This window comes from Aspergillus alliaceus (genome assembly GCF_009176365.1).
Source record: "Aspergillus alliaceus strain CBS 536.65 unplaced genomic scaffold BDW43scaffold_27, whole genome shotgun sequence".
NCBI lineage: Eukaryota > Fungi > Ascomycota > Eurotiomycetes > Eurotiales > Aspergillaceae > Aspergillus > Aspergillus alliaceus.
The window spans coordinates 157,084-182,883 of NW_022474710.1; the positions used below are offsets into that span (position 1 = coordinate 157,084).

At 46.7% G+C, this 25,800-nt stretch overlaps 7 protein-coding genes and 2 non-coding genes across 9 annotated transcripts; 4 read left to right on the plus strand and 5 right to left on the minus strand.

The window, feature by feature from the left end:
- Positions 1-232: 232 nt before the first annotated feature.
- Positions 233-1,804, plus strand: BDW43DRAFT_320049 (DUF821 domain protein; the record flags this gene model as incomplete). The annotated part of the gene is made up of 2 exons (XM_032049010.1): positions 233-817; positions 872-1,804. The coding sequence occupies exons 1-2, from the start codon at positions 434-436 to the stop codon at positions 1,802-1,804; spliced, it is 1,317 nt and encodes a 438-aa protein (XP_031899394.1). The 5' UTR covers positions 233-433.
- Positions 1,805-3,641: 1,837 nt separating this feature from the next.
- Positions 3,642-5,400, plus strand: BDW43DRAFT_106450 (glycoside hydrolase family 43 protein). Its single transcript, XM_032037834.1, has 2 exons — positions 3,642-4,456; positions 4,521-5,400. Exons 1-2 carry the CDS (start codon positions 4,148-4,150, stop codon positions 5,187-5,189), a joined length of 978 nt encoding a protein of 325 aa, XP_031899395.1. The 5' UTR covers positions 3,642-4,147; the 3' UTR covers positions 5,190-5,400.
- A 164-nt stretch (positions 5,401-5,564) lies between these two features.
- Positions 5,565-7,512, minus strand: BDW43DRAFT_278954 (BCS1 and AAA domain-containing protein). The gene has a single exon (XM_032042234.1). It carries the CDS (start codon positions 7,315-7,317, stop codon positions 5,611-5,613), a length of 1,707 nt encoding a protein of 568 aa, XP_031899396.1. The 5' UTR covers positions 7,318-7,512; the 3' UTR covers positions 5,565-5,610.
- Positions 7,513-7,855: 343 nt separating this feature from the next.
- BDW43DRAFT_278956 (alkaline-phosphatase-like protein) lies at positions 7,856-10,346 on the minus strand. Its single transcript, XM_032042235.1, has 3 exons — positions 9,767-10,346; positions 8,431-9,697; positions 7,856-8,383 (listed from the first exon to the last, which is right to left on the minus strand). Exons 1-3 carry the CDS (start codon positions 10,229-10,231, stop codon positions 7,998-8,000), a joined length of 2,118 nt encoding a protein of 705 aa, XP_031899397.1. The 5' UTR covers positions 10,232-10,346; the 3' UTR covers positions 7,856-7,997.
- Positions 10,347-14,896: 4,550 nt separating this feature from the next.
- BDW43DRAFT_t139 lies at positions 14,897-14,968 on the plus strand. Its single transcript has one exon. It is a non-coding gene; the product is annotated as a tRNA-Gly (tRNA).
- Positions 14,969-16,356: 1,388 nt separating this feature from the next.
- BDW43DRAFT_t143 lies at positions 16,357-16,428 on the minus strand. Its single transcript has one exon. It is a non-coding gene; the product is annotated as a tRNA-Gly (tRNA).
- A 126-nt stretch (positions 16,429-16,554) lies between these two features.
- Positions 16,555-16,785, minus strand: BDW43DRAFT_278957 (uncharacterized protein). The gene has a single exon (XM_032042236.1). The coding sequence runs from the start codon at positions 16,765-16,767 to the stop codon at positions 16,582-16,584; it is 186 nt and encodes a 61-aa protein (XP_031899398.1). The 5' UTR covers positions 16,768-16,785; the 3' UTR covers positions 16,555-16,581.
- Positions 16,786-20,228: 3,443 nt separating this feature from the next.
- BDW43DRAFT_300914 (putative C2H2 finger domain protein) lies at positions 20,229-22,105 on the plus strand (the record flags this gene model as incomplete). Its single annotated transcript, XM_032044974.1, has 3 exons — positions 20,229-21,082; positions 21,147-21,413; positions 21,469-22,105. 3 exons carry the CDS (start codon positions 20,229-20,231, stop codon positions 22,103-22,105), a joined length of 1,758 nt encoding a protein of 585 aa, XP_031899399.1.
- A 1,021-nt stretch (positions 22,106-23,126) lies between these two features.
- BDW43DRAFT_106631 (putative RNA polymerase II Elongator complex associated protein Kti12) lies at positions 23,127-24,602 on the minus strand. Its single transcript, XM_032037836.1, has 3 exons — positions 24,568-24,602; positions 24,174-24,506; positions 23,127-24,057 (listed from the first exon to the last, which is right to left on the minus strand). The coding sequence occupies exons 1-3, from the start codon at positions 24,571-24,573 to the stop codon at positions 23,239-23,241; spliced, it is 1,158 nt and encodes a 385-aa protein (XP_031899400.1). The 5' UTR covers positions 24,574-24,602; the 3' UTR covers positions 23,127-23,238.
- Between the last annotated feature and the right edge of the window lie 1,198 nt (positions 24,603-25,800).

Below are 25,800 nucleotides of genomic sequence, written 5' to 3' on the forward strand. Positions count from 1 at the left end.
TAGAAGTGAATTCGCCTGTGAACTGAAGGGATGATAATCATAATATCTGCCTAAATTTAGATAATCATCTACTAACTAGTACTAGAAGGATACAGACCTGTCATCATTGGCCCGCGGATCTGTTGCCATGGAAACATATCAATCTATCATCAGTGAATCTTGACGTACAGGTGTCTATCGACACGCATTTCATATTCGTTCCAGCAATCCACGATTTAATGAATTTATGAAAGTGACATGACGGTTTTTCTTGTTCCCTCTATCAACACACCCTAGATTAGTGGGTACTCCGCTGCCGAGCATTGTGTGTCGTCTACCCTGTCGGAGCGACAAAATCGCAACCGTTGAATAAACAGGAGACCAAATTAGATCTATATATATTCCCATTACCCGAAAGAGAGAATTGTAAACCGACACAAAGTATACAACGCAAATGCACTGGTCGCAGGGTCAGTCCACCCGACTCCGCTTTTTGGGTATGGGCGCCGTGTGCTCGTTGATCGCTATAACATTCCTCATCTTCAGCACTAGATACTCCGCCGAAGTCGCCAAATATGCGCTAAAGGGCCCTGTGGGACAGCCTCCATTAACTTCTCGGCCTACATTCTGGAATGATTCTTCTTGGGAGTTCGAGGTTAAAAGAGATGGGAATGACCATGGTCTTTCTGAAGAACAGTGTCGCGCCGCGTTCCCAAAACTGTTTGTTGAGATCGATAAGACTGCTTCCCTTAGAGAGGATAATCCAATCCAGTTCAAGGATGTGGATACCTTGACGGTGGAAGATGGGATGGTGAGAGGTATTATCGAACAGGGCGAGGTTGGTGTTTCTCTATAATCCTAGGAGATTGAATGTTGACTTTTCCTACGACAGTTATATATTGTTGATTTTGGAGCAATGCCCGCCACCTTCACGCGAGGGAAGGCGACATTGCATTCATTACAACGCGCGTTGTCTTCGTTCCCGGACCGAGGTCGTCTCCCAAACATCGAATTCGTTCTTACAACGGAAGACTACAGCAACGGAAAGGGCCCAATTTGGTCATATTCCAAGCGCGACGAGGATAGCAATGTCTGGCTGATGCCGGATTTTGGATACTGGTCATGGCCGGAAGTGAGGATCGGACCATATAAGGATGTCCGACGCCGAATTGCCGCAGTTGACGACGGGGATATAACGATAAATGGCCAGGTTGTTCCTGGCTTGCACTTTCACGACAAGAAGAAACAGCTCGCTTGGCGAGGCAGCGTTGCCACTAATCCCCAGGTGCGTGGCAAATTATTGAAAGCAGCCCAGGGCAAAAGCTGGGCCAGTATACGAGTCATCGACTGGGATGACGAGAACGACATCCGGTTCAATCTGTTACCTATGGAAGAGCACTGTAGGTATATGTTCCTAGCACACACAGAGGGACGCAGCTTCTCAGGGCGCGGCAAGTATCTCCTCAATTGCCGTTCGGTGGTCATCTCGCACAAGCTGGTCTGGCGAGAAGCACACCATGCCGCTCTCATCTCCTCTGGTCCGGAAGCAAACTACGTTGAAGTCGAGCGTGACTTTTCTGACCTGGATAGAAAAATTGAGTTTCTAATTGACAATCCAGAGGCTGCTGAGCGCATCGCAAACAATGCGGTGGAAACCTTCCGCGACCGATATCTCACCCCGGCTGCGGAGTCATGCTACTGGAGGCATATGATTCGACAGTATGCCTCGTCTTCCAATTTTGAGCCTGTTTTGTATAGTACGCAGGCTGATGGGAAAAAGAAGTCCCGTGGGATCCCATTTGAAACATGGGTTCTGACTTCTTAGACTCTGTATGTACTATGTTTGTCCTTGTCTATTTGACTTTTTCTTTTCTGTTTTTAAGAAAAACAGTATTCAGTATATATGCATTGCATGGCTTGGTACGGTTGAAAAATAATTAAATTCATTGCCTTTTCTCTTTCTCATTTCAACCTAATGAGTAAAAGGTCTTGATTCCTTGGTTGTGTTATGACCTAAGTGTAGACCGTCAGGTTTACAGTAGTTAATAGTTAAGGTCGAATAAACAAGTCCCCCCATTCCCCTCATTTTTCTCTCGGTTTATACTCTATTTGGCAATCTCAACAATTTTTCCATGGCTGTCCTTTACGGTCCTATGGATATTTTGAAATCAGTACTGAATGATATGGATCAAGTCCCTTCAAACCTTCTTTTCTCGACGATGCATCGATCTCCATGCCATCATACATCAAGACAGAGAAAAGGCCCAGTGACTTGTCCCCAGAGTGTGCAGTGTAGATAGCCCCACCGGCCCCGAGTGGACTTAGCCAGAGATCGCCGCGATAAATGATGTGATACTGCAAGGATAACACTTTTTTTTCTCCGCAGATCTCTTGCGGGGTGGAACCTTTAGGAACCTTTATGGTTAAAAAGACTGTTTGTTGAAACCCCCAGCGGAAAAGTATCGCTCACCTGACGAGGACACGAGAAACCAAAGACCTCCTGACTTATTTCCAAAAGACCGGTTCTGCTAGTGAATCAAATGCTACTACTGCACAATGATCTGTCTTCCTACCATACATGGGGATAGACTAAATACCGACACGGTTTTTGAGTTTTTGGTTCTCAGGAAGTATCGCGATCGGATGACACAAGTTGCAGCAGTAGAGACTGATGTTTCACGCAAGGACCACAGCTGGACGGCACTTATTCTCCTTTGGCAAGATCTCCGTTAGAGGCGCTCCCTGATAGGCAAGAGGCTGATACCGATTCATTGAGCAGAACCCCACGAATGACTTCAGCACTTGCCTTGTGTTGGTTGGTCTTGGTTTCTCGATTGGTTGCGAACACTTATTTTACGAGTGACATCAACTAGTGATCCAAGTTGAAGCAGGGGAAATTTATGGACTTCATTGTATGGATATGCTTTATCTCATGGTCGACAACGCACACGGAGCCGGTTGAATGCAAGCATTACCACACTACCCTACGGGAAATCGAATCGGGGGAAAAAGAGTTGAAGGAGCGCCCTGAAAAGCCCTGTAACCATGGGCGGGACCATTCCAAGGGACAAACAAGCAGTGGAGATTCTACGACTTCCGAAGGCGTCTGGCACAAGAGTTTGTTGGCATATGAATGCCTTGGGGACTTGAATTAGGCACGTATGACCTCAGCAACACAATGAGTGTCCGGCGAAAGACACTTAACCTACTGGTTATCAATCAAATGCTTTGAGCATCATCGTTTCATGGACTATTGGCGGTCAGTAACCCCTTGCGTCTACTATCTTGTCTCCATCATTTCCGATCCTCACTTTCCTCCGGTAGTAAGCTCTTTGTCTCGATGATTCAATGAAAGGCTCGATGAATTTACCCTCGGGATAAACCGCCCGTATCCTCGTTTATGTTACGGATTCGGTTTTATGGGCCAGAGGAAAGAGGTAACAGAGAATGCCCTACAGCCGGCCTTGCGGGTTATGAATGCCGCTTTCGGAATCATGCGCGCGAACCACTTCTCGCTTTTGTACTATAGAGCCGAGTTGTTTTTCTTTTCTTTTCTTTTCTTCTTTCTTTCTTTCCTTTTTTTTTAAAAAAAAAAAAATCTACTAGTGAGATCGATCCATTTTTCTATCTTCCCCACGGCGGCATCCAGGGACCGCGTGCAGTTTATCCCGGCCAGAGCAATCGGCCTGGCAAAAGCTTCAGGGAGAATTTGAAATCGCATCCAGACTTTGCCACCTCACATCGTCTACTAATTCCATGCTCTATTGACTTGGCCCACTAACGTTCAACCTATGTCAAATGACGTTCTGCGATCGATCCCCCACACCTGCCTTAGTCCCAACAAAAATGGCGATGCATCGTGTACTTAGGCCCAGAGGCCCAGTCACTATTTTTATGTCCGGCATCAAATGACTAACAAAGTCACCTGGAAGGGAAATGATCATGCTACTAGATGCGGACAATGGCGTGCGTGCTTAACAGTTGCCACTATCACCTAAAAGCGATCAAGTATAAAGCATTAAGACGTCTGGATGAGATGGTATGTCTGTACAGAATTCTTCTCTTGCTGCCACTCGCAGACTGCATGCCTCCCAGCCCCCCTGTGAGCTTCTGACATTATCTTTTTCAACGATTTGTGCCATTAGTTTCCGAGAACGTCAAGTCTGTCATGTGGCTGCCCCAGCTCCTCACTTGGGCCATAGGCCTTGGCCAGATACCAAATGTGCTGGCCTCTCCTTTCCGGGTGCAAGAAGCTGGTGCCGTAATGGCTGTCAATTCTGACTTTCCAGATCCAAGCTTTGTACAAGCACCGGACGGCACATGGTATGCCTTTGGTACTAATGGAAATGGGAAGCGTGTCCAGGTGGCTTCATCTTCGGACTTCAAGACATGGAATCTCCTTGACAAAGAAGCTTTGCCTACACTTGCGGATTGGGAGACCGAAATAGACCACTGGGCGCCGGATGTGATAAGACGGGTATTTGATCTCTTCACAATCTGTCCTTCTATCGAGCGAACTCTTGTGCTGATTGGGGTTCTAGAATGATGGCAAGTACGTCATGTACTACTCGGGAGAGGCCAAGCAGGAGGTGAGGCACCATTGTGTTGGCGTTGCTGTCTCTGAGGGTACCGATCCTACAGGGCCTTACGTCCCTAACGAGACACCTCTGTCATGCCGCCTAGACCAGGGTGGCTCGATTGACCCGGCGGGCTTCCTAGACAAGGATGGCAGCCGATATGTGGTGTTCAAAGTCGACGGCAATAGCAAAGGAAACGGCGGTGACTGTAACAATGGTATCGCCCCCCTCAAACCGACCCCTATTCTTTTGCAGAAAGTGGCAGAGGATGGTTTCACTCCCATTGGTGATGCTGTCCAAATCCTTGATCGTGATGAAACAGATGGACCACTAGTCGAGGCCCCTAATCTGATCTTACATGGAGATACATACTTCCTCTTTTACTCCACACATTGCTTTACGGATCCCTTGTACGACGTTCGTTATGCAACCTCGAAGTCTATCACAGGGCCCTATGTCAAGAACGGGAAGAAACTACTCAAAACTGGTGACTATGGCCTTACTTCTCCTGGTGGTGGTACAGTCTGCGGCTGCGGTGATAGGATGCTGTTCCACGGCTTCTGTCGAGACAACACAAGGTGTACATATGCTGCCCGCGTTGACATAACAGGCGATCAGGTAACCCTGCTATAATTCCAACAATTTATCGATTCGTGCTCTGTATTAGATTGGAAGAGTTGTCGGGCCTCGGTTTCACTGCACATTACTTTATACGGCTAGCCCGTCATTTTCACTCTGTTTGTCTTTGTCTTTGACTTGAACCTATCCTCATCGTTCCCTCAGATCCAACACGCAAGAACAGCTTTAGGGCTCATTCTAGAGCTTGTGTTGACATCACTTGGTAATACATTTTGGGTATCAATATACTTGTCTAGCTGTTCTCTTTGATGACTCCATCTTTGATCCTAATTTGGTTGCATATCTTGGCATCCTATGTAACACGGCAGTTTCGTCTAATGTTGTCATTTCCATTAAGTATATGCCCGATTAGCTAAGCAGTGAGACCGTTGGGTATCTATCTACATGCAATGTACAAATCATCATCAATTCATTACTAGCCTGACTGCTTAGGGGCCTCTGATCCCCCTTTCCTTTTCGATTGGATGCTTTCTACCCACCTCTCAGCCCCTTCGATAGCACCCTCAGGGTGCCTCTTGTAGTTCAAGAGATATCCCTGAACCTCAGCAGCAGTGCACTCCCCATCTGGAATTAGCGAAGTAAACTCGTCTGCCAGGTTCTGGATTTGCTCCCGCGAGAATCGATGCCATGGGACCTCTGGAACCACGTGGCCCTTTTTGGATCGTTTCGCCCTTGATGACCGTATATCACCCTCAAGCGTGGAATAGATGGCTGAGAAAAGCTCTTTGATATCTTCAGACTCTGCATATCCGAATTTGATAGACATGTCGACCCGTCCAGGCCGAAGGAGAGCGGGATCAAGCTTCTCAGGGTGGTTCGTCGTCATGACAAGGATACGACCTTCACTGGCGGCTACACCATCAATCACGTTAAGAAGGCCAGATAGAGAGACCCCCTGCTTTGAGGGAAAAGAGTCGACGTCCTTGGATGTGTCGTTGTCTTTGTCTTCAGCGGGTTTGCCCGCCGAGTCGTTGCTACTATCGCTGACCCGCTTCTGCGTAATCCCAGCGCAGTCGACATCCTCCAGTAGAACAATGCACCGGCGGGGCAGTTCCTGGAACAAGGACATGAGGTCATCTTCGCCGAAGGCCTTGGAGCTCAGGTTGAGAAGATACAAAGGAAGCCCCATCAAACCAGCCACCGCAAAGCACAAGCTGGTCTTCCCTGTCCCGGGTGGTCCGTGGAGAAGATATCCCCGTCTATAGGGGATACCCCGATTTGAATACCACCTCCTAGTCCTGGGATGAAGATACTCTTTAATATCATCGACAAAAGCATCCTTCTGCGCCTGGTCGAGAATAACAGTGGAGAGGGGCCGCGGCGCGCGCGCCATGCACCGAGACCAATCAACATAATCACCGGGGCTCTTCTGGCCGCGATAAATGATAGTGCTGCTCCCGTCACGGCCAACATAAACCCGCTGCGCCTCGGCTAACAGCTCTTTCAGGACTGTTGGATCCCGTCCAAAACAGGACAAATACAGCCTCTCGGGTTCAAACCGCGCACCCCACCGGGACGAAGAAGATGTCTTATCGCCCTTCGCCCTCACAAACGCCAACGGTCGGCCGCGGAAAATGAAATAGTGCGTCCCCTCAGCAGGTGTGAATCGCAGGCGCTTAAACTTATCCCGATTCCGCGTCTTCGCCCAGTATTCGTCGAAGTTGTTGATCACGTTCCCGTCCTCGTCGTACTCGTCCTCTTCGCCCCACTGGTCACCATCGTCGTCAGAATCGTAAGAGTACGATTGATTGGAGAGCCGTGTTGCAGCTAAGAATCGTGTACTCCGGTTTGCAAATGGCTGCTGCGCCATCCAGTAGAGGAGATAATTGGAGATTTCATCGTCGAGGCGGATCTCAGCCGTCGCGACGCAGTGTTTTCCCAAGAGGTCCTTGAGCTTAGACGCAGAGTACTTCAGCACGGCAGCGAAGACAACACAAGTGATCATGTAAGGGAGGTAGAGGGAGAGGTCAATTTGGAGGTAAGAGATGAGGAATCGAGAGATGAATGTGTAACCTGGAATAAAGGCTTCAAGGAGGGCGGTATCAGAGGGAGACAGAAGGGGCGCAGTGGTCAAGTTCATATTGGTTTTATTGATAGTATTTGGAAGCTGCATCGACTCCATGATTTCTAAGGACAATTCAAACAGGGTCTACCTGCAAATAATGTTGGGAAAGGCCGGTCTCGGGATGTATAAGATGTCCTTCGGTCAAGTTATACCGGGGAAGAGACTGAAGGACGAAGCCAAATTTGAAGAATGAACGACCCAAAGAATCGAGTCAATCGACTGCTTTTCTCCCTTCTCCTCGCTTGATGTATCTAGCAACATGATGGGTATTCCGGTGTCTTTATATCATGTTCTTGTGGTGTTACTCTCCGCAGGCATCAATGCGCTACAATAGGTCCCCTAATGCAGGCTTATTGATAGATAGGCATCCATTGGATCTCGCCGTTTGATTGAAACATTGAAAGCTACGGGTTAAGCTCCACAACTATGAAGTTTTCAATATGTCTCCGTGATTGGTCATGGATTGTGGCACATTGCGGCTGGACTACTTTTGAGTCATCGTCGGGTACCCGATTAGGGCAAAATGGCTTTTGGGATCGACTGTGGAGATTTTCAGCCTCATCGCGGAGGCAATATTCATAGGATCAAATATATTTATTATTGAGCTAATCAAGTGATTGAATTATCCAACAGCATATATATATTATCTAATACAGAGAAAGTGGGTATCTTGAGAGAAAACTAGTATATACTATCCCGCTATCGTAGAGTCGAGTGGCTCGCGGATAACGTCGGAATTAAGGGAGATTGTCCTTCACCGTATCAATTAAATCGCCCGCCCAGTCCTTCAGATCCTCAATTTTATCCCAGAGAGTATCCCACCAGGTAAAGGGGCGATCATCTTTGCTGTCTGTGTCATCTTCTGGCTCATCCTTCGGCGGGATTGAGGGAGCAGCTGGAGAGGTAGCTACTGGGCTTTTGGAAGAAGAAGCGACCGGTGTCACGCTAGGCGATACCATTGCAGCGGTGCTACTAGCTGGAGGGTCCGAGGGGGTTTCAAGAGCTGAGGCGTCTTCATCCGAATGGAGGCCCACGGGTTTCAGAGGCAGGCGTAACGTTCCATTATTCGGACGTGGGTCGAGACCAAGAGTATCGCAGATGATGTTATAGACATTGACATTTTCTACCTTCGGTTAGTTCGTTTCTAACGCAAGATAGGATAACACATACGGAAAATTTCCACGCGGCTGTTTGGTTGATGTGGAAATGCAGGCCCTCGGGCGATAAAGATTGCCCGCATGAGCGGATGTTCGTGATCATACCCGTGGACACCTCTCGGGCGATACACCTCTCCTTTCTCCAAGGCGCTATGAACGTCGAAGTCAGGCCGTTCAACCACCGCCCAACCGGTTTTAGGAATTACCCAAAGAGGGGCGATGCGGTCATTGTTCGTAAAATGGTAGCGCTCGGGCATCGTCTCACGAGTGTAGATCTCAATAGCATGTGAGTAATTTACAGCGATACTCGCCAGCTGGTTCTGAAGAGACCCAAGATCTTCTGGGCGTTTAGGACGCAACCCACGCAATGGCCATCCATCAATGCGATCCACCAGGCTAAGGTCGATTAAATCATCCAGCTGTACCAAACGTTCGGTTGCCGTTGTGGCCATGCCATGGTCCGAAACAATCACTATGTTCACAATCTCGGTCAAGTTTCGCTGCTGCAGACCGGAGAAAAGACTGCCCAGCATATCATCCACTTGTGAGATAGTGCTCCGGATCTCCGTGCTGTTAGGTCCGTACTTGTGTCCATCAGCATCAACATTAGGAACATAGGCAGCAATGAACTGGGGTCGCTCCAAGGCTATTTCGGACTCATCCTCCAAACCAGGCATATCAAGATATTCCAGGATGCGATTGACTTTGCGAGGGAGCGCTTCCGAGCCATTGAACTTATCGAGAATTGTCGGCTCAACTCCGCCAATGTGTGCTTCGGAGCCTGGCCACATATGAATGGCAGTCTTTATCCCCTGGTTTTCGGCTGCCATCCATAATGGCTCGGCGTTCCACCACTTGGGCTGCATACTAACTGACGGATGGGTGTAGTAGAACTCCTCCTGCAACTCCGGATCCCAAAATGTATTTCCGACAATCCCGTGACTTTCAGGGTATAATCCGGTAATGAGGGTGAAATGGTTCGGAAAGGTGACACTTGGAAAGCTGGGAAGCATGTACTGTGGCGATATGCCTTCGGCAATGAGCTGGTTGAGGGTCGGGGTTAACCCACGATTAAGGAAATCCGCTCGAAATCCATCAAGAGAGATCAGAATGGTCGTAGGCGCGAAGAGAGCAGTACCGTTCGACAGTAGTGCTCTGGATAAGTTGGACGTCCGGAAAGGTGCTGATGCTTTGTATGCTCCGAGGAGGAATATAAGGAAAATAACAAAGATAGCGGCAAAGACCAAGGCCAGTTTAAGCCACGAGATGCGCTGAGGCCGCTAGAAGAGAAAATATGCTTAGTATGCAAATCATAAACGTATGCTTAGTATGTATTACTGCCATCATACCTCATCGCCAGCATACTCCTTGAGTTGTCTGTCCAGATCGGATGATGATCGGCTCAGAAGGGAGCTATCATCGTCCTCCCGATGTCCCTCTTCCATTTCGAACATCAACTCCCCCGAATCAGTCATTTTCTCATGCTGTCCTCTGCGCGCATTTCTCCTTTCCTCCCGCCGTTTCCGTCGGCGTTCTCGTTTTCCGATCTTTACACTTCCGCTGCTGGAGCTAAAGATTCGCCGCAGACCGTAAGTCGGGCCTCCCCTAATTAATAGCTTCTCCGTTTCTTCCTCATCATTCAGCACGGTACGATCATGCTCAGCTAATTCCAACGTGGTTCGAGACCGGCGGAGAAACTCGTCATCTTCGGAGTCAGAGTCCTGCTCTGACGGCGATCGCAACGACTCGGCATCTTCATCATAATCGCCGGGGGAAAGGAGAGAATGAGTAGGAATATTACGTCGTGTAGGCATGGGGATTGATAACGAACGACAGGGGCCAATCAATCCCAATATTTTATCAATACATTGAACGGGATGATATAGGCGGATTAGTGAGTGGACAGGAGCAAGGACAAGGGGACTGATAGACAGATAGATTGATTGATTGACGGTGCTGCAGGCCATTAACCCGAGGCGTGACTTTGATTGATGGCCTTAGTCACCAATTTTGTTTTGTTTGGTTTGACATATACAATCCAATCTCAAATATTTATCTATTTATTTGTGACCCATATTTAATGAATTGGAAAAATATAAATGATGCTCATTTTGAAACTTTCATACTACCTCACTTTAATTAACCTTCATTTCCATTAACGATAGGAAGGGTATACCAGTCTCCGCTTGATGAGACTTGGAGGTACCGGTTACGTACAGCCTTTAATTCGAATTAATCTACCGTATCTTTGCTGCCCTATACCACCAGTATCTACTCCACAGCACCTAATGTCTATTCGCTATGATTAGTTTTGATGGAAGCAGAATGGCGCTATTATCCTAACAATCAGGGCTTGTTCGGAGTTTCAGGGCTTCACTAGATACAATACATAGTATTATAATAATTTAGGGACACCGTTCGAGTCATCCTTGGGGAGGTCTAAAATTAGTGGCTGGAAGCCATAAGTAGGGGCTATTCAGGTAATCCAAGCTCTCTATGCAGAGTGAGATATATCCGGAGAGAAAAGTTCCAAATATCCAGCACAGACTTTGGAGGGTTGGTGAACCTAAACCGGACAACTCAAAATCAGGAATACTAGGCTAGCAATAGAACAGATACGGGATTATCCTAGAATCTCCAGCTCGAATGATATAGATGACATGTAGTGGCAGTACTCAATGACATATATAACGCGCCATTGTGTTGGCCGCAGTGCCAATTTTGCAGTTAGGTTATTCAAAGCAGTTTATGGGGATCTATTCCGGAGCATTCTTTGGCCAACCGGGCTACCTGTCTTCATAGAGAGCTTTGATGTCTAAGCTTAAACAAAAAAGACCGCAGGTTTATGAATTTGTGAGATCTTTGGCCTCACTACGGAGTATGGCCGAATTAGTCTATTTTGGGGTAGGCTCTAGCCATCGGATACTCAGACTAGGCAATACGGATTATAGTTTCGAAAAGTTCAGTACATCGCAGTGAATATTATATCGATAGCGATGGTCGCAACGAGAGAGCACACTTCAGATGCTATGACAGGTCATAAGTGGAACCGTTTATCAAATGTCATAAATAAAAAACACCAATACATCATTGGGTCCTCCAAGTCTATGGGTCCGCGGACGGTTTCCGGAGGAATGCACACTGGGATACAGGAAGAAGGAACGATGCATGAGGCCAGGGCTCATGTGGCCATCTGGACAAGTGCTTAGGTTGGGTAAATATCTCATGATCTTTTCCATAAAAGTAAAACTAGCGTGGATCTCATTTTGCCATTTCCGAACTCAGTGCCGCAGTATGTAGTAGCCGAAGAACGGAAACAGTTGCTGTTAGCTCTGCATCAAGAGCTTTGTTTTCCGGTCAGTATTGTGTGAAATAAACTCATTGTATTTCTTTGACTTGAAGGTGGGGAGTCCAAAATCTCCGCGTTAGCATCATTCAAGTAGGGAGCATCTTAAGCCTGAATCGCCTTACTTATTTACGCCTGAGAATCCTATCCACACCCGAGGGGATTCTAACGCCGAGTGTATCATTCGGATATTTGCCAGGAAATCAAAAGAACATTGACAATAACATCATTGGTTTAAGGACGGCATGAATCGGCTTGCCAACCTAGAGATATAGTTCGCGAGACTTAAGGCGCAAATCACATTGGCCATGGAAATATGGGTCTGGCATGGGGCACGCCCGTAAGTAATTTGATCAACGTGGGCCCCCTAGCTAATTGGTTTACTTTAGTTTGGTTCATTCCGCCCGGTCAATTGGGTGGAATGCTAGTTGGTAATTCATATATATCATCGCGTCTAGCAGTATCGTATCATTGTGACAAGGGAGAGTATTGAAAATCTGGCAGGACTATCAACAAGGAGTGACTAGAGCCAAGAGTTTAGTGATATAGCTATTTCCCAAAACCAACGATCAATAACTTCAACAAGCATACCTATCACTCATCTGGGCTATGTTTAAATTACATTTAGGAAACTAGTATTATAATGCATTCAATAACGTATTTCACAAACGGGATAGCCACCCCACGCATTTTGACCACGCTCGAAAACCTCACCCACTTCAACCACCAGCCATGCCTCCAAAAGCGCGCCAAAATTCAAGAAATCTAGTTGAGCAAGAGGGGAGAATCCTGCTTGCTATGTCTGCTTTAAAAAATCAAGAAATTAGTAGTATTCGTGAAACAGCACGCATTTTTAATATCTCTCGCTTAACTTTACAAACCTGACTACACGGTATATCAACATGCCTCGAAACACGCGACAATAACTATAAATTATCTTAAAATAAAGAGGAATTGCTTGTCTGATGGATTTTATCACTAGATTGACATGGAGCGCCTTCTAAACTATCAGATACACGAGAAATAGCTAATATTCTTCTTGCTAGCCGCGGTACTATACCTATTCAATCAGTTGGAGTGAACTAGATTACCAACTTTATTAAACATTGTCCTGAAGTGAAATTCTGCTTTTCTTGACGATATGACTATCAACGCGCTAAATGAGAAGACACTAAAGTTATTAAAGAGTGGGACCGTGTACAAATCACTATAATGCAGCATGGGATTGCATTAGAGAATATCTATAATTTTAATGAGACTGGCTTTACTATGGGCCTAGTAGCTGCTACTCGAGTTATTACTAGAGCTGATTACTATGGAAAAGCATGTCTTGTACAGCCGGGCAATCGGGAATGAATTACTTTAATTTGAATATATCAGCTCTATTAGTTAGATACTTTCTCCATGCATTATTTTTAAAGGGAAGGTCTATATAGAGGGCTGGTATTTCAAAGCTTCCATTGGATAGCAGGACTGAAGTTAGTTCTAATAGATAGACTACTAATGAGATAGGCCTTCACTGGCTTAAAAATCTCTTTATTCCTGCTACTACTAGTCATACAACTGGGAAATACCGGCCTTTAGTTATGGACAGCCATGGCAGCTATCTTATACCTTAATTTAATCAGATATATAGTAAGAATAATATTATTTCTATCTATATACCTGCATATTCTTCCAACAAGCTATATTCTTTAGATATAGGCTGTTTTCAGTCTCTAAAAGGCGCATACAGCGATTTTGTGAAGCAGAAAATAAGTTTAGAAGTCAGTGTTACAGACCCTTGCCTAGTGTGCCTTATCGAGGAAAGCGGACGCGCAAGGCAGAAAGTGATAGGACTACAGTTAAAGAAGAACGGATCATGGCTACCCGAAGATAAGATAAGAACATGTCACGTGATACCTACTCCGTCACCTACCCCGAGGGGTATACGACGGAGTATATAGGACTACGCGCGATGATTGGATATACCCCAGACCTACCCCCAGGGGAGTCACCACGGGAGTAGCCAACAGAGGATATATAAGGACACTCATTCATGTACTCAGTTTAGTTCTTCGTGATCAATTATCATTGTTACTTAGGATACGCCTTTGGTATCAAGTTAGTAATCGACTCGTTCGCACTTCCTTAACTACTGAGTATACGTACTTAGTAGGCCTGGCCTTTTGGACTTGAGTTACCCACGGAACATTGTTGCACGTCGTCCAGACCCCGGATTAGGTCATACTGTCGGATCCTGGATAGGATCATATTCGGAATCACATCGGATTCATTGCTCAGGTATAGTAGTATCGCAACGCAAGGCAGCTAACACTCATAAGAGCTCTTGCCCGAATACCCAGGCGTAACAGTCAGCTATATTAATGAGCTTGATTTTCTATAGATCTTTTTAGAGGCTCGCAAAAGTACTTTTACAATAGAGAATATTTAGAATAGCTTCGCAGGTACTGGCCTAGTCCTATTTAATCCAGATAGGATACTAAGTATATTAGATATTTAACTGAAGATCCCTATATCACCAGGCAGTCAGTCAACCCATTCCGCGCCTAAAACATCCTATACTACTAGGCAGCTAGAGAAGCAGGCATCTGCAGCAAGGAAGCTACTTAAAGAACATGCTTAAAGCCCTTTTTCTTTGCTAGAAGCACGATTAGATAAGATTATTAAAGGTCATGAATTGACTCTTAATGAGCTTATTCTTATAAAGAAAGAGATACGCAGACATCGTGCTAATAATAAATGGAAAGGCCAAAAGCGGAAGAAATCTGCTAGATAGCTAGCTATAGAAGAAGGCTTATCTCTCCAGGAGAGCTTAGAGCGATTCCAGCGTGAGAATGAGGTTCAGGAAGCTCAGGATACTATCCCTATAGATCCAGTGCTTTCTGCAGTTAGGCCGCGCGTACAAGCGCCACTGCAGTGTTCTAATTGTCATGTTCGAGGACATACTAGAGTTAGATGTCCTAAAACACTTAGTAATTAATTTATATATAGAAATGCAGTTGTTTTGGTGAAAAAGGCTCTAGTAATTGGCCCGCAGGCAGAAATCGGTGGCGGGTGGCTCCCGTTTGTGTGGCCATCCCGCTTGTGGAATACGTTAATAGATAGTTATGACTAAATAATTAAATAAGCAGCGCGGGTAGTGTAACGGTTATCATCCTTGCCTTCCAAGCAAGGGACCCGGGTTCGACTCCCGGCCCGCGCATACTTTACTTTTTTTTCTTTGCATCAAAGTATGATCAGGAAGGAGTTGGGATGAACCTAACTAAACAAACGGGTTAAAATAAAATGATTTCCAGCGGAGTACATACTGGATTGGGGTAGAGTTGGTGGGAACATACAGAGTATAGCTTTTGAATATTCCGCCGGAGCTAAAAACATTTAACAATAGAGATAAAAAACAAGCCGCTTTCTGTGCACTTTCTAAAGACCCAGTTCACTGGAATTTAGTCTATTAGTTGTCGCTACCTTAACTGAACGTAGATCCGACTTGTCTTGTCGATGCTTAGCAGATCATTAGGTACTTGACAGGGAAATTTGTTTGACGACTAATTAATGCATTTCGACTGTACCGTTCCTAATGTCTACATCACCTGCTTTATATCTTATGATTATTCACCGCTATCTGCTTGCCTTCTAGATGGACTTCGCTTCGCGGCTAGCGCGGTGACTATGCACTTGATAGCATAATGCTAACTACACTGTAGTAGGTAGGAAGGCAATGTAATAATAACTCCTCGATGGGATAAGCCTTTGCACTACGAATGTTAGGCGCACCTTACAGCGCCTGCGGTTGATATAGTAGCACTTGCGGTCACGTGCTACCCGCTCCGGTAAAATCCTTACCGCACCCCAATAGCTTCAGAAACCAGTGATCAACCTCTGTAAATGGTAGTAGACCGTTCAATGAAAACCCAGTCCTCTGCTCCTGCCACCTGCGGCGCCGTAGCACGCTATTCCCCTACTACCTGCGGCTCTCCGAGCTGCAATTAACAACGAACCTCCGCCTATTTCGAAAGAGGCAACCGGGTTATTACAAGGATATCACTCCGTTCGGCCCCTTAAATCATCATCCACCAAATGATGAAGAACAATAGCCAGTTGCCACCCAACCCTGGAGTCCTCTTGCACCAGAGGCTACTACATGGCCATTATTTGGTTGTCATCTAAGTGATGCCTGAGCGATTATGGCGCTTCATACTACCGCTACCCAGATAGCTGTAGCGTGGAAATACGACTTTGAATCGAACGGAAATATACACAAAACCAGATTACCACGCGGGCCCCCGGGAAATTTTTGGTTTTATAGTCTATAAAGGCTATTTATTACAGTTTCATTAGATAGCAATACGTATTCGAACACGCGTAGATTATCAACAAGTATCCAGGCAAAAAAACCCTAGGATCTGTCAACCTGGAACACGGGTCGCTCCAATATGCGCTTGATATCGGGTCATCTATATCAAGGTTATGACACCCGATAACTAGCCCTGGACCGCCAATGATGTCTATCCAGTGCCATTTCAGCTCTCTGTGCAACTCGGTAAATGAAAGCAATCAATTCAATCACTAAAAATAATGAAGATATCTGTCTGCGCGGGCCGGGAGTCGAACCCGGGTCCCTTGCTTGGAAGGCAAGGATGATAACCGTTACACTACCCGCGCGGCTAAGTTTTTACTTTTAGGCCATAATTTGTATCATAGATATATTTTGACATTCACCTGGAAATTTCCTCTCAGAGCAGAGACCGTCAATTCCTACAGATTCGGGTTTTCAGCTTAAGAACCATGCCGATTTCTAGCTGTTGCTGCGATTAATTAATGTTCATACCTGTCATAATAGAAAAGCTTCTCTACTCGCACCAGCCAAAGAATGACGGATGTTTTGGATTGTCCAGCAGTGACGATGCCTCCTAGGAAGAAAAGTATATTAATTGCTAGATCGGACAGGATTTGCACAGCTTTACTTAGGTATGGTTCAATTCTTGCTTGAATGAAATCCATATCCCGGGTAGAATTCAGCAGCTTCATACCATCTTCATGTCTGGTGTCTCATGAACTAAGCGATGGTACATGGGTGGTACTTGAGGGAACCACAATGTAAGGAAGTAACGTGACAATGCTAGAGAATTGAAATGAATGATTGTTCTTCACTATGTTATACCTATTCAAGCTACGTGGAGCCCGCTTTACCTGCAGTAGACTCGGAGGTAGAGACCTTAAAATTTAGTTCGCCTGGCCCAAGAGGAACGATGATAGTAGCATACAGTAGCCATGGAAAGTCATAGCGGCCCGGACCGTCAGCCATGCGACTTGGAAGTTAGGGCCTCGGTTAAGCATCCTACTCATGCGTGAGTGCAAACAATGCAAATCACCATGACCGTAATTCACGTGACTCTCGCTTGGACTATTTTTCGCACCGTCCAATCTCCCTGTTCCTTCCCTTCCGACATCCTCTTTCAACCGCAACACCAACAGTCGGGGCTGGATGCATCTGCCTTCATGTCGGCAGAGTTATGGCACCCTAACTGAGACAATGTGAGAGGCCTGGTTCGATAATTAATAATCGCTGATCGTTATTTGATCTGGGAAAAATAAACAAAATAGAAAAGTCAAATTTAGGTGAGTCAATTTTTTTCTCCAAATTATTTGTTACGACGGCAAAGGCATCTACCGGTGGGAATGCTCATTTCCCCCTTTATTTTTATGATGAACACCATTTTACAAGCATAGTTCACCTGAGGTTTTCGGACCGTTGAACGACAACCTTATACCATCTTTCACTTTATCTGATATTGCCTCCGTCTGTCTTGTTTACTTTCTTCTATCTATCTGGATCTGAAGCCCGTGGCTGACTGGAATTTGTATAGTTTCGAATAGGTAGTAATATGATACGTTCGATCACACAAAACGAACCCAAAGAAAGGATAAAAAAGGAGGTCCCGTTATCACTAGGCTACATCGAAAAATAGAAAACTAAATAGGAAAATAAAAAATAAAATCTAGAAAAAAAATATAATTTCATTTCTCATAAGGTTTCCGAAACCCCCGATTATATCTTGGTGATATGCATTGCTGCCCAACGTGGGTTGGATGGGGCAGCGGATTGGCGAATCCACTGGTCGTCGAAGCGTAGAGAACGTGATGGCTAGCAGTTTTATGGGTAAAGAATGAGCCACCACAGTCAATGGCACGCCCCCTTTTTACAGTTTATTGTGTTGTCATGAAACAGGAACCCCTTCACCCTGTCAGCCAACGTACTTTCAGCCTTGTCCAGTCCATGGGAGTTGCACGTTGGCACAGACGCTGCGAGATGAAGTTGTCAGTATCGGATGGTACGAAGAGGAGGGGTTCACTGGATTCTCAACCCCTCGTCTCCGCAGTGACATGCAGCAGGAGGCACCTCTTCCATGTTCCCCGGTGAGATGGAGGGGTTTGACGTGGTAGGGTTCGTAGCCAAAGGATGGGAGAATCAAGTGCAACTTTCACGAGGGGGATTTTCGGTGGATCCGAGTGAGAGTGGGGAGGTGAATGATAGGATTGAAGAAGGATGAGAGATATACATGCAGGGTGATCTCCAATGGGTGATGCAATCCACGGGATGACCCCTTTTTTAAGGCCAATAGACGAACGGGCCGAAGTGGGACCCGCTTCACCGCCAGATTGGGCAAGTACCGTTAATGGACTGCGGGAAAGAGGATCCTTCGTCCCGCTGCCACGTCAATTGGTAAATTATTGGCCGACGACGCAAACAACAGGTTGCACCACTATCACCGCCATGTCGCGCAGTATCAAATCATTTCCTTCCTTTCGTCCAGTGAGGCGCCGCTACTGCTGCAGAATGTGAGTCCGTCACGCCGCTCGGACACGGCGAATCCACCCCACGCTGGCCATTTCTTGCGCGCGAAAGATCTAAAAAGCCGATGATTCCCCCCTCCTGATCCAGTTTCTTCTCGATCTTTTCTACATCAGTCTTCCAACAAGGAAACAATCTTCCCAGGTTAAAAACAGAGGAAAAGAAAGAGGGATTCAGGAGAACCCTAATTTTGACTTTAATATCACCTCTTATCTTTACTTTCTACCTTTTTTGTGCAAAGAGATACCCCCCTCAACGTCGCGCATCACACTCCACTTCTCTACTTCCATCTTTCCCTGCTTGATTTGTCACAGTCAAATCAGCTGATCCCCCTTTCATATACCTTCCTCAACTTCTCTTAAGAAGGCTTCTTTTGCTTTTTTTTTCCCCCTCTTCTGCTTCTCTCCAGTCCAACCCGTGGATCTTGGAATTCAGAAAAAAAACTTCCCTCTGGTTACCAATTCAACCCATTGGATCTTAGTCCATATCCCGGATAGGACTTGCCTTGTTTGTGTTTTGTGTCTTCAGTCCCAGGCTTCTTGTCTGAGCAGTTATCGACGAATAACAGGTAGTGCCCTTCACCTTTTCCTTCTATGTTCTTTTTCAGTTTTCTCTTTCATTGTGTCTCGCGCCACGACAATCAGCCCGGATAATACTTTCGACTATGGACGACCTATGTGATACTTACCACATTACCGGACTTGCTGGATCACCTGCTTTGATTTCATTACCGTGCTGGATTCTTTGCCCCGTCTTCAATGACGGTTACTTGAAATAATGATGACCCTGGAAACAATTCGTCTCATAGCGACCGCTGTGAGACTGGACACTCTTGAGTGTTGTTTAATGTTGCACACTCAATCTCCCTTGGATGCCATTGAACCGTGACTGGACCCTGTGGACCCTACTTCGATCCGAAGTAGGGAATTGGATTATGATTGTCCTTGGATACCCCTGGACTTTTTAAATGAGAACCCTTCTGGACATGACCCACCACCCTGAGGATTTAATGTACCTTATGACCTGGATCACAATAATGAATGCTCTTATCGCCCCGTCTGGATCAATCAATGATACTTGATATGATGATTACCTGGAGGATTTGACGACATCAATGGGAACCAAGCCGTTTCGCCCCTGATAATGCCTCTTGACCTCCACACCTTGCTCGCAGGACTCTGTAGTCTTTTGGACTGATACTCAATGGATATTGCTGGTCATCGAAATCTCTGAAGGATCTCTACACGGCGTGTAGTTCGGACCTAGTATGCGTTATGGACCCCAAATGTCGCTGTTATTTTACTCGCTTCTTGTCTGGCCATTGTGTTTATAGTTGCCTGGATGATCAACGTCACTTAGCCTGGACCTTAGTGATAGTATCAATGGACATGTTTCTTTTGGTTGGTACACTCGTTGATTCTATCAGTCAATCGTTCGGTCAACTAATTGATTCTTCTAGGCCATCATTCTTCTCCGTGGACCGTGGACATGTGATATTTTGTTGAATGTTGACGTTTCACATATGGAAAGGTGTATTTACTGACGGTCCAGTTCTTCTAGTGCTTCTGCTTCTGCTTTCCCAGCCAAGCTGGATCTCAAATATATCACAATGTCTTGCCACATCAAGAACGACCCAGATCAGGTGTCTTTGTCCCAGTCATTGAAAAATATGGACCACATCTCCCAGCCCAGGCATACCGAAATAATCCAAGGAATCTCAAACATGACCTCCAGATCGCTCCAGGATGATGATCTTTCAAGCCAGGACAATTTCTCTTTGTGCTCCAGTACACATCAAAGCCATGGAACTCCCAACGGACTGCCATCATGGGCTCTGACAGAGGTGGACTCGCTAGACAGCGGTGTCATTTCGTCAGCCAAGCCAGAATCTCCAGAAGTACAAATGTTGTCTTTCAATTTGTCCCAGCAATTGATGCCTTCCACCGTGGGCCCCAGTGATGTAATGTATCACACTGGATCTGATTACTCTGGCTTTCATGATAATGACCTGGACTTCCCACATGCTCAAGATTTCAACCACTATTCCTCCTTGGTTGATCTGACTGCTTATGATAATGATGTCTCCGGCCAAAGCGGGAACCAGTCCTGCACTGATGATGCACTCTCTGTTAGCCACAGCTCTCACACAGACGACAGCCACCTGGCTGTCAGCGATGCATGGAACTCAATGGTGACGGACACCAGAAATTACCACGGATCAGCCCTGGACCAATTTTCTTCCAACATGTTCCATCCTGTGCCCGTCTCCCCCCCCTTGACGGAAGCCAGTAATGACGTCTCTGTTACTTCCTCTTGCTCTCACTCCGGATACCCATCTTTTATGACTCACGAGGATGCAATGCTTAAGGATGTCACTGCCACCCCCGTTGGAAGCCATGGTATCAATCTTGGAGACCCGTTGTTCCCCCTTACCCCCCCTCTTGCGGAGCAGGATCCTAACAAGTAAGTTTGTGTTATCCCCTTTACTTGAAGTGTGTCTAATCATCTTTTTTCTTCCCCTCAATAGAACTATCCGGGCTTCCAAGAATGCACGTAGACCAGCTCTCCACACCCCGCCATCCCAGGCCTCGGTGAAGCAGGATCAAGATTTTTTCCCTCCCCTGCCCAAGGAGCCCGCTCGGCAGAGATCCAAGGAATCCACTGAGTTGCGCAACCCCCGGGACCACCCATACTACTCATTGCCAACCCACGGTGATGGAAAGTACTACTGCCCTTTTGCCAACGGAGACAAGCCCTGCAACCACGCTCCCACTACCCAGAAGTGTGCTTATCAGTAAGTTTTGGCAAATCCATTCCAACCATGGGGCGATGTGACTAATGTCGTGTAGCAAATATCTGGATTCTCACCTGAAGCCCTACCGCTGCAAGGTGCCTGCCTGTATGGATGCTCAACTTCAATTCTCTTCTAATGCATGTCTCTTCCGTCACGAGCGCGAAGCTCATGGATTCCATGGTCACGGTGATAACCCGCATCTCTGCCTATTTGAAGGATGCGACCGTTCCATTCCCGGATATGGATTCCCCCGCAGATGGAACCTCTTTGACCACATGAGGCGTGTCCACGACTACGCTTCTTCTGACCGGCCCAGCTCCCCCGATGCTTCCCCAACTACTGGCCAGGCTGCGAAGAAGAAGGAAACTGTGGGACGCAAGCGCCGTGTGACTGGTGTTTCTGGGGCGCAGACCATGAAGCGTACCCGCTCCACCCAGTCACAGACTAACCCACTCAAGGCAGCCCAGCAGACCTCCGCCCATCATAACCAGAGACTCCAGAACGCGGAGAGGAACTATTACAACTGCCGCTCGCGACTCCTTGAGGAGCTGAGCAACATCACTCCCCAGGATTCGTCGATGCACGAAAAGGTCAATGCCAGCCTTCAGGAGCTGATCACTCTGGGTTTGAACTACCGCCACATCGAAGCCAGCCAGGCTGCTGCCCAGATGGCCAATGGACTTCCTGCTTAATCAAGCGTAAGAAACCTCAATCATGCCGACAGCCTGTTCCCCCTCAAAGGTCATCAAGGATTGGATGATTCTACCGTTTAAGCCTCTCATGATAGCCATCATGGGAATCTCCTATGGATGTGTGAAAGAACCGCGGAGCCCATCCGTGTTCATATCTCCGGCCCCTACTAGATGTCCTATTCGTGTACACAGGATTTCTCTCCTACCTTCCCGGTTTGCCAGGAGCACACTTCCGCAGCAACGATGTGTCTCAGACCATCGTCCTCCCTCGGAATGCCACAGTGGATCTGGGCAGTTTCACTACTGCCCTTTCTCGTCGGGATCTTGTCTACTTGTGCAAGTAGCAGTCTAGAGATGATTGCGGTGGCAGTTGGGGCTGGAATGCTGCAACTTTGAGCCACAAATGCCGCAAGGCATGGCCTTTTGAACTTGTGTTTCCAACGGAAATACTCCTTTTTTATTTTTCCATTTGACACATCTGCAGCTTGCTGCTTTTCATGTAAATTTTTTTTACTTTCTTGTCTGGGTTCATGTTTTCAATTTCTTGTATTTCCTTTAGAAGAAAAACACTGGCAAAGCGACACAAAGAAAAACGAAAGAATAAACGAAAAACAATACATCGACGCGACAAAAAAAGAAGACAGAAGGACAAAAGACAAAATGGTTTTGGTGGTATGGATCTTTTGGAGTTACTTGCGCCCCTCCTTTCTTGTTCATATTTCCTGTGCAGCAGCTGTAATTCAGATTGCTTGCTTTGTGATTATTCTGTTTATTGTGCGTTTGTTCTGACTTCAGTCTGGATATAAAAAAAAATACCCTGGATATTGTTTTTGATTCTCTTACTATTGTTAATGCTTTACTCTTTTGGGTACATAGTCCCCTTCTGTTTATATTAAATCAAAAGTTTCTGTCAAATATGGAATCATCTTATCACGGAGGATCGAAATTCTCCATATATCGAGCTGGTATACCTACATTTACTGTTCGATAGATCATCAAGTTGTTAAGATCAGATCAGGTCATCATTCGTAAACCATGATATGGCAAAATCTATGCTTATATACACGTAAAAACTGAACCAACCAACTTCTCTCGCTTTTCATCAGTAAACCAACCTCTAAGGCAAATCGAAACTAAAGACCCTCGCCAGCAAAGTCCGCATTCAAAAACCTTACGAAGGCATCCCCAACCTGCTCGGCCCCAAGGCTGGCCTTATTTCCCGCCACATAAGCCCGATTCAACGTAATCCACTGCCTTCTCAACCTCTGCAACCGCGGCACTGCGAGTATACCTCCAGCGCCGCCAAGCTCATCCGTCGTCCCGGTCGTCGCCACATGCGCCGGGACAAACACCGGCGTCGACACCTCGGGCACAACAATCCTGATCCCGTCATGCTCCTCAGCCTTCGCCAACGCCCCCTCCGCAGACGGATTCTCCAGCACAAAACTCCGAATCGCAGATACCACCGCTGTCGTCCGCTTCTCCATGGTATATAGCAGGGACGAGTCGGTAGCAGCAGGCTGCACCGTCGCCTGGTGTGGTTTTATCTTAGGACGTTCGCTCCGCAACGGTCCGGAGGTAGTTGCCATCGAGGGCGCAACAGACACAGCATCCGACAAGGTGGTATTCGTGAGACCCGTCACGATAGGCAGAACCGGGTCCTGTGCGGCGACAGACGGATGTGGGATCCCTGTTAAGGCGGTCCAGATGTCGGCGCTTGGAGGACTAGCGTCGGACCAGGGGACCGTGAAGAGCGGCTTGTCCCATCTGCTGTGGGTGCTTGGTTCCTCGTAGCGGAAGATGAGGTTGTGGAGGAGGTCGGCGGGGTACGCCGGTTCCTGGTTGGTGGTGGTATCTGTATTGGTATTTTGAGATTGAGATTCTGACTGGGTGTGGTTCATCCTTGCTTCGTTGTTGGCGATGCATTGATCGATCGGCGTTCCGACATGCACCTGCCGGAGTCCGTTAATTGTCCGTTCCTGGGGGGAGTGATTTACACATTTGACTTCTGTAATAAATGGGGACGTGGGGATGGAGTAGGGGAGTAGCCGGGGGTGGGGGAACGCACAACGCAGCATGTTGTTCCGAGCGCTTTCGCTTCACACCATAGCTGGTATCTGTATCCCTTGATGTAGTTCATGCCGTCGAGGATGACGAAACTGTCTTTTGCGAGCATGCGGCGGGCGCGCGTGTAGGCCACACCACGGGCTTCTTTTTCGGTGCGTGCATTGTCGTAGACTGTGCGGGGGTGGGAGGCATCGTGGGTTGAGACGACGTGGATCTTGTAGCGTGGTTTGTCGGTGTCTTGGAAGAGGGTTTCTTGGGTTTCTTGGAAGGCTTTGGCAAGTTGGTTGGCGCGGTAGGTTAGACCTGAGCAGGGGTACCCGGTTAGGATTACGAGCTGGGGGTGGTCGGTTGTTAGAGTGTGTGGTTAAGGGAGGAGGCGAGGGAAATATCCTTACTGGCATTTTGAGGTGGGATTGGGAGTGGTTTGCGGTCGGTTTCCTTTCCTTTTTTTTTTTTGGGCGGATGGATTATGAGGGGTGCGGGGCACATGTGACCTTTTTATCTTATCGGGACTGGAATTTAGATCGGTATGTATGTACTGTAGTACGATATAATGTAGGGTACTTATTTGTGCTATATTATATATAGTCTGGCATTAGTTTCAGTACTATGCTCTTTTGCTGATTGTATGTATATCATACGCGGTTCAATCGCTATGTGAAGACTCAGTGGATCAGGAACTAGCTGGCACTGGCTTGGATACATGTACATACTCCTAGAATCAATGGTATGGGATGCTTTCATTCTGAAACATTATGCATTAATCCTGTGAAAAAAAGGTGAAGATAACCTCGGTAGTGTACCTGACACTGAATTAGGTAAACTTGGCTTTCCCCTTTCAGGCTTTATATATTTGCCGTTGAAAGCCATATAATACCAAGAACCACCTAAGAGAAATTGTGGTATCGCTCCATTCGGTGATACAACAAGCTTGTACTGTAGGTAAGCCAGATATGCTGTATTTTTGGTGACCATTGGCCATGCTAAGAACTGAGGTACCCCGATGTCATAGTGACTTGCAATTGCGCCAAAGAACCAATTCCAGATGTATTGCCTCATAGCTAAGTCTCTGAGGTCTTAGAGTTGTAGCGTTTTAAAGAGATTTCAGTTCGAGTATAGGCCAAACCCAGATGAATGTTCCTCTCAGGGTCTCGAAGAGGAGCACTAATGTGTTAGTAGCTAGAGTGTACAAAGCAGTCAACTAATTCTAAATTCAACGCTGTAGCTGTATCAGTATATTCCTGAACGAACTGTAAAATGTTTGTCATAAAATGTTTGTTAGGTGTCATGTAACCGATTGCTTCAAGGCAGGAGAATGACAGCGGAGCAGACATTTCAACAGTCGTCCAGTGGGTATGGCCATACTAGCAGATGGAGTGATAGAGCAGTTGATGTATGATTGTTGCTTCAAGGACGGAGCCGCCCTCGGGTTTAACTTGCCTACCACCAGAGAACGCAGCCATTGCCCGCTCAATTGACGAGCCAGCAGTACGCCGTCCGAAGAGAGCAACCTCCACCCTCGGCTCCGGATCTTCTTAACCGAAGACGGGTACATCGGCCGATCAGAGGTCTCAGGCAGCAGCATAAAGTTCACGCCGTAGTTAAGGAACAAGCTTCAGACGGACAAA

Bases quoted from the DNA above. Each gene is read 5' to 3' on its own strand.
- BDW43DRAFT_106450 (XM_032037834.1), top strand. From the start codon at position 4,148: ATGTGGCTGCCCCAGCTCCTCACTTGGGCCATAGGCCTTGGCCAGATA. The intron at 4,457-4,520 runs GTATTTGATCTC...TTGGGGTTCTAG, and splicing joins CGCCGGATGTGATAAGACGG to AATGATGGCAAGTACGTCAT.
- BDW43DRAFT_278954 (XM_032042234.1), bottom strand. From the start codon at position 7,317: ATGGAGTCGATGCAGCTTCCAAATACTATCAATAAAACCAATATGAAC.
- BDW43DRAFT_278956 (XM_032042235.1), bottom strand. From the start codon at position 10,231: ATGCCTACACGACGTAATATTCCTACTCATTCTCTCCTTTCCCCCGGC. The intron at 9,698-9,766 runs GTATGATGGCAG...TTTCTCTTCTAG, and splicing joins AGGAGTATGCTGGCGATGAG to CGGCCTCAGCGCATCTCGTG. The intron at 8,384-8,430 runs GTATGTGTTATC...AACCGAAGGTAG, and splicing joins CAGCCGCGTGGAAATTTTCC to AAAATGTCAATGTCTATAAC.
- BDW43DRAFT_278957 (XM_032042236.1), bottom strand. From the start codon at position 16,767: ATGGATTTCATTCAAGCAAGAATTGAACCATACCTAAGTAAAGCTGTG.
- BDW43DRAFT_106631 (XM_032037836.1), bottom strand. The intron at 24,058-24,173 runs GTGCGTTCCCCC...GGACTCCGGCAG, and splicing joins TCGGAACAACATGCTGCGTT to GTGCATGTCGGAACGCCGAT.